Here is a 14,421-nt window from a genome sequence, read left to right on the forward strand (position 1 = left end):
GCAAAGGAAGACCTTTCTCTCTGTCTCTCTCTCTCTCACTGTCCACTCTGCCTGTCAAAAAAAAATATTTATTAGTGAAATTATTGAGTTAAAGGTTTTACCAATTATATTGACTGCCTTTTATCTTATATCATACTATTCTAACTGTAGATGCTACATTGCATCTCTAGTATACTAACACTTTTTTGACAACTAAAGAGAAAAATCTTCTTTGTTTTAATTTTTGTTTCTAATTATTAATTACTGACTAAATAGCAGATATTAACTAAAACTCTTATTTTGTGAATTATCTTGTCTTTTGTTCATTATTTTGCTTGGGGCTTTATTATTTTCTTTTTTGTGTGAAAAGTCTTTATAACAGATATTTAACTCTTCGTCCTATTCTTTTTTTATTTGTCTTTAATTTTACTAAGTGTCAATAGAGCGGCTGTTTCTTTCCACATGGTTTGGGGGGGGGGTTGTTTTGGTGACTTTTCTTTCTTTTTTACTAACTTTATTTCAGCGAATTTTATTCTGATCTCATTCTGATTCTGTTTTTAGTATAAGCAAACTTAGACTGATGAGGTTTGTCCGGGCAGGGAATTTTTATAGATTTTCTGAATTTAAGGCAATTAGCATATTCAAAGAAGTCTATGATTTTTTTTAAGTTCTTCAGTAAAAGGAGTTCCAGAAATGAATTCAAACAGGAATAAAGTAATCCATCTTATACTCCAACCTGTTTAAAGATGCCCAGACATATAAGAGAAACAAAACATCTACCCTTTAGAATGTACCAGAGTTCATGAAACCTGAGATACAGCTTTGAAGCAACACATAAATGGTATTTAGTTATGGTACTTTTTTGTCAAGAAAATAATCAAGGGGCCTGTGCTGTGGTGCAGCAGGTTAAGCCACTGTCTGCAGTGTTAGCATCCCATCTGGGCGCTGGTTCAAATTCCGGCTGCACCACTTCTAATCCAGCTCCCTGCTAAAGCACCTGGGAAAGCCGCAGAAGATAACCCAAGTCCTTGGAACACTGCACCTACATGGGAGACCTGGCTCCTGGCCCCTGGCTTCAGCCTGGCCCAGCCCTGGCCATTGCAACCCTTTGGGGAGTGAACCAGTGGATGGAAGATATCTGTCCCTGTCTCTCCATCTCTTTCTGTATCTCTTCCTTTTAAGTAGATAAAATAAATATTTAAAAAAAAGAAAGGAAGGAAGGAAGGAAGGAAGGAAAAAATCAAGCGGATACTGTGTAAAAGGAGAGAGAATAGGGGTCAAATCTGTGTCCTAGCAGGTTAAGCTGCCACCTGCAGTACTGGCATGCCATAAGAGTGCAGGTTCGAGTCCCAACTCTCCACTTCCAATCCAGCTCCCTGCTAATGTGCCTGGGAAGACAGCAGAAGATGGCCCAAGTGCTTGGGCCCCTGCACCTACATGGGAGACCTGGAAGAAGCTCCTGGGCTCCTAGCTTCAGCCTGGCCCAGCCCCAGCCATTGCAACCAATTGAGAAGTGAACCAGCTGATGGAAGGACCTCTCTCTCTGTCTACTCCGCCCCTGTAACTCTGTCTTTCAAATAAATAATATAAATCTTTCTATAAAATGGAGAATAGTATAAAAAACCCCATACACCAATATTCAGCTTTGACTCTTTACCAACTCATGGCCAGTCTTATTTCAACTGTACATACTCCCATCCACTTAATCACTTTTGAAGCAAATCCAAGATATCATGTTACTTCACTTGTTAATATTTTTGTACCACCATAGTATTTAAGTATCTTGCTCTTGTAGTGAGTGTTTGGCACTGTGGTTAAGATGCCGTTTCGGATGCCTCCATTCCACATTGGAGTATCTGGTTTGAGTCCCAGCTCCGCTGCTTCCTTTATAGCCCTGTACAGCTGCACCCTGGAGGGCAGCAGATGATGGCTCAAGTCCTTGGGTCCCTGCCCACACACATGGGAGACCCAGACTGAGTTCTAGACTACTGGCTTTGGCGTGACCCAACCCTAGTTATCACGGACATTTGGAGAGTGAACCAACAGATACATGATTTCTCTGCCTGTCTTTATCTCAAACAAAATGAAAATAAGTAAATAAATGTCTTGTTGTTTTAGATCTGGGATTCCTACTTTTATCTCGCCGTCATTTTTATAAACCAGTTATGTCTACAACTGGAGATGTTCACACCTTCCAAAAAGAAAAAGGTGCTAGAAAAGTAAGTACCAATGTATAATCAGCTGGTAAATGTTGCCTTTCAAATGATATTGATTTCAAATGATTCATGAATCAAATGTCTGTAACTGGAAATCACACAGTAGAGAAGCAATGACCCAGAGGACAAGAAGCAGTCTTTTCTGAAACTGTTAATATTTTGACCTTATTTTCATATTTTCTTTTTCCCTGAATCTTTCAAGATTCAGAATTATTATAGTGGAAAAAAAAAACTATGTTTTAGGAAAGATTTATATAAGGCTTTGATTTAGAGGCACCAAGACATATATTAAGCATCTTTAATTAAAAACATCTTGCCTTTTGATTCAGAATGATGGCTTGTGTCCTAAAGAAACATAGCTGTATTCTAGAGGCTTTGTGTCAGGTTTGATTTTTTTTTTCTCTATTTCAGGTATGGTGACATGCGGGTCACAATGGGTTGTGAAATTTTCAGCATGTGGCAAAACCTAGGTAAGAGACGAGAAGAGAAGCCATTGCCATTGTGAAGCTTGTCACTGTACTTTTAAGTGTATAAATCAAGGACAGTTTACCAATGACAGTGCTGGAAACCAAATGTCTAAATCAATAAAGATATCTACAGAAAATAATTGGCACTTTGGCATTGAATAAGGTTACAACTAATTCTTTAAATTAGTTATCTGTCTGAAAAATCATCTTACCTTTGTGTGGTTCATTGTTGATTAATGATAGGTTTTTATAATCTAGCATAGCTCCAGCGATACACACACTATTTCCAGTAATGAGGTAGATGTTCCCACTTTGGGACTGTAACAAGTCAAAATTTCTAGAACTCTGAATTGAGACTATGAATCATAACACATTCAGATTAAACTTCATGAAACATTGACTTGAGTATCACTACTCTTAAATACTGGAAGTGACTGACCTATATCATAAAGAGATCATCAAAAGATTTTAAAAGCATCTTCAGTTGCTAAGAGACTGTTAGATCCAATTTTGTTAGTCTGCCCGAGCAGAGGAAGCACTGTGTTCTAGCAAACTGATAACATAGATCTGCTTGAACAGAAAAGGATAACACTTGGAAAAAATAAATTGTTTAAAATGCATTAGTAAAATGTCTCTTGCTATAGATTCATAGTTTAATTTTGTATGTTAGCTATGCAAGGTATTGGTGTTCTTTTACTATGACTGCATTTTAATTTGTCCTTGTGATTTATTAAAATGATGGACTGATTTGACTTGAATGTATAATGATCTGAAAGTATCTTCTCTTGGACCCATCCAACTTGGAGACAGCAGTATTTGTTTTCTTGGAGTAAAAAGAACAACTGTCATTATATTACATTCATGGTACAGAATGATTTTCTTTGACCAGGGTCCCTCAAATATATGTATCAATTTGAGGGAGCTTTGTTATATACAAGGGATGAGCTCAGTGTGCAAAGCTTTTTGGTGATTTCAGAAAAAATCAAGTTAGCATCTCAAAAATGGCATCTAGTAGAAACCATTTTCTGCCTTTTGGTTCATCTCAAAAATAGTATCAAACATTCATCTCACTTGAAGAAGAAATGCTTCTCTAAATCTTCACGATGCCTTGATTCTCTATGTCCTTGTTTTCTTCAAAAATACACCAAGGCCCTTGTGGTGTCCATATTGCATTTGGCATTATTTCACCAGGTAGTGTCTGCCAAAGAATACTGCAGTGAAATTCTCTTTGGAGGCAGTTGCAGGCCCTTTTCAGAGCTCAAGCTATGAGAGTGGGATAGATCTGATTGGATGACCAGAGTGATGACAAACATGGCAGATTTCCTCTTCTCATCATTGCCTCATGTGCTTATTTCCATGCTCATCTGTATGCAAACCACAATATCTATCCACTTAGTAAGTATCCCAATATGGTGTCTTATTGTTAAGTTAAATTCCCTCACTCAGAGAAGTAATTTAACATAAAAATCAATAGGTAGAAATATTTTTGTTTTAGAACAAAAAAGAGAGAGGAAAATCTATGAAATAAATATGAACTATTTACAACACTGCCCCCTTTCTTTGTTGTCTCAACCCTAAACACGGGTTTAGCACAGTCCTAGGACTATGTTAGAAAAGGCTCATTATATCCAGTTATGGTTTCCCAGCATGACATAATTCAAGCATAGGGTAAGTGTAAATTTTCACTTCATTTCTTGGTTTCTGCTTTATTTCTCTGGAGTTTTGTCCTAACTTTTCAGTTAGGTTCAATACCCAGCTTGGGCTCCTGATTCTAGCTTCATGTTAATGAAGATCCTTGGAGCCAACGTTGATGGCTCAAGTAATTGGGATCCTGCAACCCACTTGGGAGACCTAGATTGAGTACCCAGCTCCTAGCCGGGTATGGCCAGACCTGGACATTGAGGGCTTTTGGGAAGTAAACCAGCAGATGGGTGTTCTCTTCCTTCTCTCAAATAAAATATTTTTTGAAACTTATCATATTTACCACTTTTCCTTGTACATATCAGTGTGATTAAGAACATTTGCCTTGTAATGCAACCACCCCCAACATCCATCTCCAGAATTCTTTTGATCTTCAAAACTGAGACTCTATGCCCATTAAAAACTAATTTCCCATCCTCCTCTCTCTGCCCCTGTCACCACCATTTTGATTTCTGTCTTTACAAATTTTACTATTCTAAGTACCTAACATAAAATCATATAATATTTGTGGTTTTTTTTTAAGATTTATTTCATTTATTTGAAAGTCAGAGTTACACAGAGAAGAGAGAGGGAGAGAGAGGGGGAGAGAGAGAGAGAGAGGTCTTCCATCCATTGGTTCACTCCCCAGATGCAACGGCCGGAGCTGCGCCAATCGAAAGCCGGTGAGCCAGGAGCTTCTTCTGGGTCTCCCATGCGGCTGCAGGGGTCCAAGCACTTGGGCCATCTTCTACTACTATCCTAGGCCATAGCAGAAAGCTGAATCGGAAGAGGAGAAGCCGGAACTAGAACCGGTGCCCATATGGGATGCCAGCGCTTTAGGCCAGGGCTTTAACCCACTGCACCACAGCGCCGGCCCCAATACCTGTGTTTTTGTGACTGCCTTATTTCTACTAGCAGAATATCCTTAAGAATCATCTGTGTTATAACATACATCAGAATTTTCTTCATTTTTAAGGCTGAATGATATTCCCTTGAGTAGACTACCACTTTTCTTTGTCCATGCATCTATCAATAGACACTTAGGTTACTTCCACTTTTGGCTGTTGTAAATAATGCTGTTGTGAGCATGGGTGTACAAATATCTCTTTGAGATCCTGCTTTCAATTCTTTGGGATATATACCCTGAAGTAGAATTACTGAATCATATGGTAATTCTATTTTTTAAAATATTTTTTCTGGTAGATTGTTTTATTTTATTTTGTTAATTTATTTTGAAGGAATATAAATTTCATAAGTATAACTTTAGGAATAGTTATTCTTCCCAGCATATCTGCCCTCCTACCAACAATCCATCCCACCTCCTCCTCCCTCTCCCATTGCCAGTCCCATTCTCCATTAAGATTCATTTTCGAGCCGGCGCCGCAGCTCAATAGGCTAATCCTCCGCCTAGCGGCACCAGCATTGTGGGGAGCAATCCGGACTAGACTGAGTTACTGGAATTAAGACTTATTCTATGCATCTGCTCTCCCACTGTGGGGAGCAAACCGGACTAGACTGAGTTACTGGAATTAAGACTTATTCTATGCATCTGCTCTCCCACAATATGGCGCTGGGAGAGAAGTAAACAGCTTCCGCACAGCTGCCTCCAGTTCAACCAATAAACTGTAGGACTTGCTACTGATTGGAGGAGAGCAGCGTACTCGGCGTGTGGGCAGCCGAGTTGGGATTGGCGGAGGAGGACTATAAAGGAGGAGAGAGACGGCATGCACCAGGAACATCTATGGGGAACATCTAAGGGAACCCGTGCAGCCCCCGAGAAAGCCGGCCGGCGGTGTGCCGCTCCCCTGCGGAAGTGGGGAATGTGGCCAGGGGGAACTGCCCTTCCACGGAGGTGGAAGGGATAGTAGCCAACCCGGGAAGAACCAGCAGCAAACCCGGGGAGGGCCGAGCAGACGAAAGAACAGCGCAGGGTCCTGTGTTGCTCCTCCACGAAGAGGGGGAGCGACATAATGGTGCCGTGACTCGGATAGGAAACCTAGGACGGATAGGAAACTTAGGAGAGAAGAAACGGGAAGAAGTGGGAAAATACCGGAGAGAGAGACTAGCAAAGAGCCTAGGTGCCGGAAGAAGCTATTGAAAGCCTAGGCATAGACTCGGATATGGACTGTGGGAAAGAAGTTAGGATTGAAAGCGAAAGTGAAAGCTTTCATAGACTCGGATGCGGACTATGGCGGGGAAGCTAGGAGATTGAAAGCGAAAGTGAAACCTGGAGGAGGCTTGGACTCGGATATGGACTGTGGGAAAGAAGTTAGGATTTAAAGTGAAAGCAAGAAGAAACTTAGACTTAGATACGGACTGCAGGTTGAAAGTGAAAGTGAAACCTATAAGAAACTTAGACTTGGATACGGACTGTGGGGAGAAGCCAGGAGAAATGAGAGGAATATTGTTGGAAGAAAACTTAAGGAAACATACCGGGTAGAGAAAAATGTTAGGGAGGATGAAGCCGCGAGTGCAGGCCAAGGCGGAGACATAAGCCACCTTGGAATTCTTCAAGTCACCCCGGGGAGCAAGAGGCGAAGATCTGGAACCAGAGGCAGAGACGTGGGCCGCCAGGTTGAAATTCGCCAGGTTAGTCCGGGGAACTTGGACTGAATGCCGGTGGTGGCGGAAACATTCGCGGAAGCCGCGCAGAGCTGTGAAGCCGCCGCGGGGCGGGCGCCGGCGGGGCGAGGCGCCGGGAAGCCGTGCAGAGCCGTGAAGCTGCCGCGGGGCGAGGTGCCGAGAAGCAGCCTCGGGCGGGCGCCGGAAAACCGCGGGGATAAGAGAAACAGAAGTTTAGAAGTAAAATGAGAGAAACAGGAATGCTGGAAGATAGAAGTAAAATGGGAGAAATAGGAATGCCCGGAGATAGAGAAATAGAAAGGCCTCCCCTCAACATGGCAATGAGAAAGCTTGGATTCGGTCTGCCTGATTAAGGCGATAAGCACCAGCAAGCAGCTCGACCAGAGTATGAGCTGCAGGTCACCGAAGATAGGCACGAACCAACACTAATAAGTCTCCCCCACAATTCGGCAATGAGAAGGCTTGGATTCGGTTTGCCTGATTGTTAGGGCTTGTAAGCCCCTGCAGGCAGAGCAAAGCATGCGCTGCAGGGCACCGAACACAGGCACGCATCAGCGCCTAAAAACCTCCTCACAACATGGAGAAGAGAGGACCCGGATTCGGTTTGCCTGATTGATAGGACTTGTAAGAGCCTGTGGCAACTCTAGCAAGTAGAGCAGAGTGTGTGCCGTGGGACACCGAAGACAGGCGCGTATCAACGCCAAAAAATAAAAAGAAAGGGGGATCTGTGGGGAGCAATCCGGACTAGACTGAGTTACTGGAATTAAGACTTATTCTATGCATCTGCTCTCCCACTGTGGGGAGCAAACCGGACTAGACTGAGTTACTGGAATTAAGACTTATTCTATGCATCTGCTCTCCCACAATATGGCGCTGGGAGAGAAGTAAACAGCTTCCGCACAGCTGCCTCCAGTTCAACCAATAAACTGTAGGACTTGCTACTGATTGGAGGAGAGCAGCGTACTCGGCGTGTGGGCAGCCGAGTTGGGATTGGCGGAGGAGGACTATAAAGGAGGAGAGAGACGGCATGCACCAGGAACATCTATGGGGAACATCTAAGGGAACCCGTGCAGCCCCCGAGAAAGCCGGCCGGCGGTGTGCCGCTCCCCTGCGGAAGTGGGGAATGTGGCCAGGGGGAACTGCCCTTCCACGGAGGTGGAAGGGATAGTAGCCAACCCGGGAAGAACCAGCAGCAAACCCGGGGAGGGCCGAGCAGACGAAAGAACAGCGCAGGGTCCTGTGTCGTTCCTCCACGAAGAGGGGAAGCGACACAGCATACTGGGTTCTAGTCCCGGTCAGGGTGCCGGATCCTGTCCCGGTTGCCCCTCTTCCAGGCCAGCTCTCTGCTGTGGCCCGGGAGTGCAGTGGAGGATGGCCCAAGTGCTTGGGCCCTGCACCCCATGGGAGACCAGGATAAGTACCTGGCTCCTGCCTTCGGATCAGCGCAGCGCGCCGGCTGTGGCAGCCATTGGAGGGTGAACCAACAGCAAATTGAAGACCTTTCTCTCTTGTCTCTCTCTTACTGTTCACTCTGCCTGTAAAAAAAAAAAAAAAAAAAAAAAAAAAGATTCATTTTCAATTAACTTTGTGCACAGAAGAACAACTCTATACTAAGTAAAGATTTCAGCAATTTGTACACACATAAAATACACACACACACAACTCTTTGAGAACAAGTTTTACAGTTAATTCTCATAGTTCAACTCACGGAGGACAAAAGTCCTGCATGGGGAGTTAGTACACAGTGACTGCTGCTGTTAATGTAACAATTAACACTCTTATGTGTGATGTCAGTGACCACCTGAGGCTCTTGACGTGAGTGGTCTAGGCTATGGAAGCCAGAAACTCCGTCAGTGTTTGGAAAAGGCCGTATTTTTAAGGAGCCACTCTACTGTTTTCTGCAGCCATTGCACCATTTCACATTCAGACTAACAGGGCACAACAGTTTCAGTTTTTTCAGTTTCTCTACATCCTCACCAATACTTACTCCTTTCTGGTTTTTTATAGCTGCTTTTTTTTTTTTTTTTTTTTTTTTTTTTTTGACAGGCAGAGTGTTGGACACTGAGAGAGAGAGAGACAGAGAGAAAGGTCTTCCTTTGCCGTTGGTTCACCCTCCAATGGCCGCTGGGGCTGGAGCGCTGCAGCCAGCGCACCGCGCTGATCCGCTGATCCGATGGCAGGAGCCAGGTGCTTCTCCTGGTCTCCCATGGGGTGCAGGGCCCAAGTACTCGGGCCATCCTCCACTGCACTCCCTGGCCACAGCAGAGAGCTGGCCTGGAAGAGGGGCAACCGGGACAGAATCTGGCGCCCGGACCGGGACTAGAACCGGTGTGCTGGCTCCACAAGGCGGAGGATTAGCCTAGTGAGCCGTGGCGCCGGCCTATAGCCACTTTTTGGTTATGAAATAGTAAGTATCTCATTGTGGTTTTAATAAAATAACTTATTTTTGAAGAATAAAGACCAACTACTGATAAGTAAATACCTTTTCATAAACAGATTATTTTTCTGTACTTTCATTTTCTAAATTGAAGTACTAAAAGCATTTTGTCTGGGCACTGGATTCTAATCCCAGTTGCTCCTCTTCCAGTCCAGCTCTCTGCTGTGGCCCGGGAGTGCAGTGGAGGATGGCCCAAGTGCTTGGGCCCTGCACCCGCATGGGAGACCAGGAGGAAGCACCTGGCTCCTGGCTTCAGATTGGCGCAGCGCCAGCTGTAGCGGCCATTTGGAGAGTGAACCAATGGAAGGAAGACCTTTCTCTCTGTCTCTCTGTCTCTCACTGTCAAATTAAAAAAAAATTGTCAAGAGAGAAAGAAAAACATGTATTTCCCCAAAAAAATGTTATCAACTCATATCTATACTTGCAAGAAAAGTCGGCAAGAAAAGAGGTTGGTCTTTATTACTGTGTCCCATATTTGGCTTTCACCTTGGTACAAGGTTGTTTTTTCTTTCTATTTTTAGATGAACTCATGTCCTTCCTAAATATAAAGTGGGCTCTTTGTTCCACATTTACAAACAGTGTCTTGTAACTGCTGCAGAAAAATCAATACTTCCCCAGCAGGCTGTTCTGTATGCATAAATATAAAGCACCAACAGCCCAAGTAGCAGGTGCCCTCAATACTTCAAAACAAGACCATGTGGCTGCCAATTAGAGAAGGGGAAAATATACTGAATCTATGGTTTAAAAAAGAAACCACTTAAATGAAGTTTATTTTGCTGTTGCCATACATAGCTCAAAATTTTGCTTTGTTGATTTGGTGGGAATTAAATTTTCTATGGTTGAAGAGCCTGTTCAGGCTGGCACAGATTCTCTGCTTCCAAAGTTTGTTTTCAGCAAATAAGTCTCTTCTGCATTCCTACACTGTGATTCTGAATGTGGGTATGGCTTCTCTATCACTTTCCTACTGGTGTTAGAAAAATTAGGCCACAAAATGTAGTGTATAGACCATGAAAGAAACTAAGTATACACGCATATTTTAAGACCATCAAGAGGATTTTTAATAATATGCCAGATTTGTTATTAATATTAGGAATTTTTAGGTGTAATAAAACCATTGCAAATCTATATTTATAAAATGTCTTCTCTGTTAAAGATGATGTGTACAAGGAGAATTATATAATGTCTCAGATTTGCTTTTAAAATATTCTGTATAGGTGAAACAGTATCAGAAAAATCTTGATAATTATAGAAGTTAGGTGAGGGTATGGGAGGATTTGTCTTGCTGTTCTCTACAGCTGTATGTTTCATAGTAAAATAAATTGTCAAGAACATTTGGTGATAAAATATCTAAATGGAAAAGTTTTTTAAAAAGAGATTCAAAAGTACTCAAGCTAATGGTGGCAAATAAAATATGTGTATGCTGATGGCAGTCCCCATGAGAGAGACCAAAGGATGCCAGATTTAAAGAGTATAATAGCAATGTATCCACTCTGAATAGCGTTCTGCCGGATCAGGTATGGGAAAATTGTCCCGGCTGTTGGGAAACTAAGTTGTTTTTTTTTTTTTTTAAGATTTATTTATTTATTTATTTGAAAGTCAGAGTTACAGAAAGAAAGGAGAGGCAGAGAGAGAGAGAGGTCTTCCACCTGCTGGTTCACTCCCTAGTTGGCCGCAACAGCCAGAGCTGCACCGATCTGAAGCTAGGAGCCAGGAATTCCTTCTGGGTCTCCCACGTGGGTACAGGGGCCCAAGGACTTGGGCTATCTTTTACTGCTTTCCCAGGCCATAGCAGAGAGCTAGATCGGAAGTGAAGCTGGGTCTCGAACCAGCGCCCATATGGTATGCCAGCGCTTCAGGCCAGGGCTTTAACCCTCTGCACCAGAGCGCCAGCCCAAGAAACTAAGTTTTACTTTGTATTCCCTCTCTCTCCCATCCTCCTCCCCCCGACCCCCCACACACACCCAAAAGCTTTGTAAGGTCTCATGGAAGAGAGGCCTTCCTGGTTGCTGATCAAATCCCAAGATGGCCTTTGTCCTGGCATGCATGGTCCTTTTGGTCCAATGATCTGTGGCCAGACCTTGAGCCCCTGCAACCATCTCCTGGGCCAGGATCATAGAGCAGGTGGAAGACCTGCTAATGTCAGAACTTCCAGCCTTTGCCCTCCCGGGCATATCTTCCCCCCCTCTCTCTTTTTCCCCCTCACTTGAATATGCTTTTCAGTGTTTTAGGCTTTGTAAAGTGACAGTAAGAGTGACTGAGTTCGTGTTACTTCTGCTTTCTGCTTGACAAAAATAGCCAAGGGAAGGAATTGCAAATGCTACCTGCTAGTTACCTGCTCCAGATATTATGTGTGTTGGGAAGATGGGGAAATAATTGATACTTCAGTGAGGTGTTGGTCTTGAAAGTAAAATATATAAAGACCAATAAGCAGATTTCTTTTGCTATATCCGTGCTCTGGTGAGGAAAAGTAAGCAATCCTTTGGGAAAAACAAAGGATTACCATAAATAAAGGTGGGAGGCATTTGTTATCAGAGTGCCTAGGTTCAAGCCCTGGCTGGACTTCTAATTCCAGCTTCCTGTTAATGTGCCCCTGGGAGGCAGAGGTGTTGGCTCAAGTGCTTGAGTCCCTGCTACCCACCTGGGAGATTCAGATTGAGTTCTGAGCCCGAGCTTCAGCCTGGCCCAGTCTTTCTGTCTCTGTCTCTGTCTCTCTCTCTCTCTCTCTCTCTCTCTCTTTCTCTCTCTCTGTGTGTGTGAGTGTATGTGTGTTTAACTGTCTCTCTCTCTCTGCCTTTCAAATAAAGTAAAATAAGCCAATAAAGCTTTTTAATAAAATAAGCAGAGGTAGGAACACAAAAGGAATTGCAAACCAACTTTCTTCCTCACATGTAATGAGTTATGGATAAGTTATTTAAAGGCTGTGAAAAGCAATTAAAATGCCTTTGATAATTCCTCAGAGAGGAGGGGACTGTTGGTTTCAGTGATGGAAAGCAAAAGGACTTTGAGGTGGGCAGGGCTCATGGGTTGCATCCAGGGCTGTATTCTGTGAGAATGCTCAAAGCACGTGGCTGATGAACACTTTGGCTCACACAGACACCAACCCAAGGAAAAATCAACCTGGTCCCCAACGGCTGCAGAGGGCATCTCCCTGATGGTGTGAGGTCTCTGGGGACCATCACAGATATTGCAGGGCTTGGGATCTGACCCGGCTACAGGAGTGCATCTGCCAGGAGAGAGCATGAGGACCTCAGTCTGTAGGGCACCCAAGATGCAGGGCAAGGGCAAGGACATCCAGTCCCTGATTGAGACAGATGTCTGGGACAGCCCTGGGACACTGTCACAGACTGCAGCCCAAAGTTGATTCAAAGCCCTCTTGATATCAAGACAGAAAGACATTCAGATCAGTGGCCTCTGTTGAAGGCACTTTTTCCAGATAAGTGTAAACTGAGACAGAATTCAGCCTCTTGGATGTCTTAACGCAGTCTCACATTCTCATTATTGTCATATTGGTCTCCTGGAGGTAGGCGAAATCTTTGACAGAGGTGACTGGTGCTCACATGCCAACTGGTGTATCAGACCTCTGTTGGTTGCATTTGGAAAAACCAAAGCCCAAAACACCAAGCTAAACTCATGTTAAAGTAGCACAAGGGTACTTTAAAAAAAAGCTTGTGGGATATGGAATTAAAAGATAAGTTTACTTTGATGTAAAAAAAAATCTGAAATCCATACCCATGAGGAATCTTCAAAATGTTTATGGAAAATGCATATTATGAAAAAGCTGCACGTGGATTTAGGCATTCTTTGCTGATTTTTTAAAATTCCATTTTCTATGACCTTTTTGAAGCACTCTTGCACATGGCCTCGTGTAGTGGGGAGGTTGTAAACAGATCTGGATTTGAGCGTGACTGTTTGAAAAAGCTAGCTCAGAGCTCACTGTGTCTTAACTGTCCTTCACTCTATGTACTGACTTTATTCCCAGTCAGTGGGAAAATGGCATCTGCCAGCTTCAAGCCTATTTCCTGTTTCATAAGGGCCCTTTTAGAAAAGCTCTTCCCTTCAGGGCCGTAGATGGCCCTGCTACGTGATATGCCCACTGTGGGGCCTGGGACAAAGCTGTTTGTTGATAACGGCCAGGTTATTGTCCTGTTATCGTCCTACTCCTGAGGCTGGGGCAGTATGGTCTGTAAGATTCAGCTCTGTATAGTAGCGTTATTTGTGTGTTCCTGAGATAGGCAGAGTTTTATTGTAATAGAAACCCTCATCCTCTGAGGATATAATAAAGAACAAATGCTATGGGGTATAATGAATTAGATAATGTTTCCTTGAAGCTGAATTTTTTAGCCTAAAGGAGGGAAATTTATGAATTTGACTTTAAAATGCTTAAGCAGTTTCATTGATTGTCCAGAAGTTATTTTCTGCCCGCTTTCTCCAAGCCCCAAACTATTGCCAGTGTTACCTTCCATGCAAAGATTTGCAAAATTTGTTCCTGAGTTGGCCATGCTCCTGATAGTGTTCCATAGCACTGAGAATAAGGCACTCACTTAGCCAATGAGGCCCTTTCTGAAGGCAGTTAATGTTTCCCAAGGCCCTTACACACACACACACACACACACACACACATACACACACAGTTTTTCTCATGTCCATCTTAGTCATCATTCTCTTAGTCCCCAGTTCTCTGTTTTATATTCTATTCCCTTTTCAAACCCTTCTAAGGTCAGAAGAAGTTTAAACTATACATTTGCACCCTGTATGTACATATTGCCACTTGTATATTTGTCTGAGTTCTGGGGCTACCTTAATTCCTTCTTTCATGAAAAAAATCAAAATAGAAAACACTGTTGCTGATTTAAAGGCATTGAACTCTGAAATTGGCAAGTACAAGTAACTATGGGCGATATGACTTTGTATTCAGCCCTCACTACAAAAGATCAAATGTAGAAAAGAATAATATGGAGGAAATGAACCTGTTTCATGAAGCTGTCTGTCTTCTGCTTCCAGTTTGTCCTGTTGCCTTGGGATTGTCAACTTTCAGCCATGATGTTGAAGGCTGACTCTT

At 43.2% G+C, this 14,421-nt stretch overlaps 1 protein-coding gene across 5 annotated transcripts in view; it reads left to right on the forward strand.

The window, feature by feature from the left end:
• DOCK4 (dedicator of cytokinesis 4) overlaps positions 1-14,421 on the forward strand; it is a 521,894-nt gene that overhangs the window by 431,138 nt on the left and 76,335 nt on the right. For all 5 annotated transcript variants that reach the window (XM_017342765.4, XM_008258382.5, XM_008258384.5 and 2 more), the window contains exons 29-30: positions 2,098-2,198; positions 2,607-2,665. In XM_017342765.4, the coding sequence (XP_017198254.1) occupies positions 2,098-2,198; positions 2,607-2,665 (160 nt within the window). The remainder of the gene's footprint in view (positions 1-2,097; positions 2,199-2,606; positions 2,666-14,421) is intronic.

This window comes from Oryctolagus cuniculus, chromosome 3 (assembly GCF_051225735.1).
Source record: "Oryctolagus cuniculus isolate XC-2025 breed Fujian yellow rabbit chromosome 3, ASM5122573v1, whole genome shotgun sequence".
Taxonomy (NCBI): Eukaryota; Metazoa; Chordata; class Mammalia; order Lagomorpha; family Leporidae; genus Oryctolagus; species Oryctolagus cuniculus.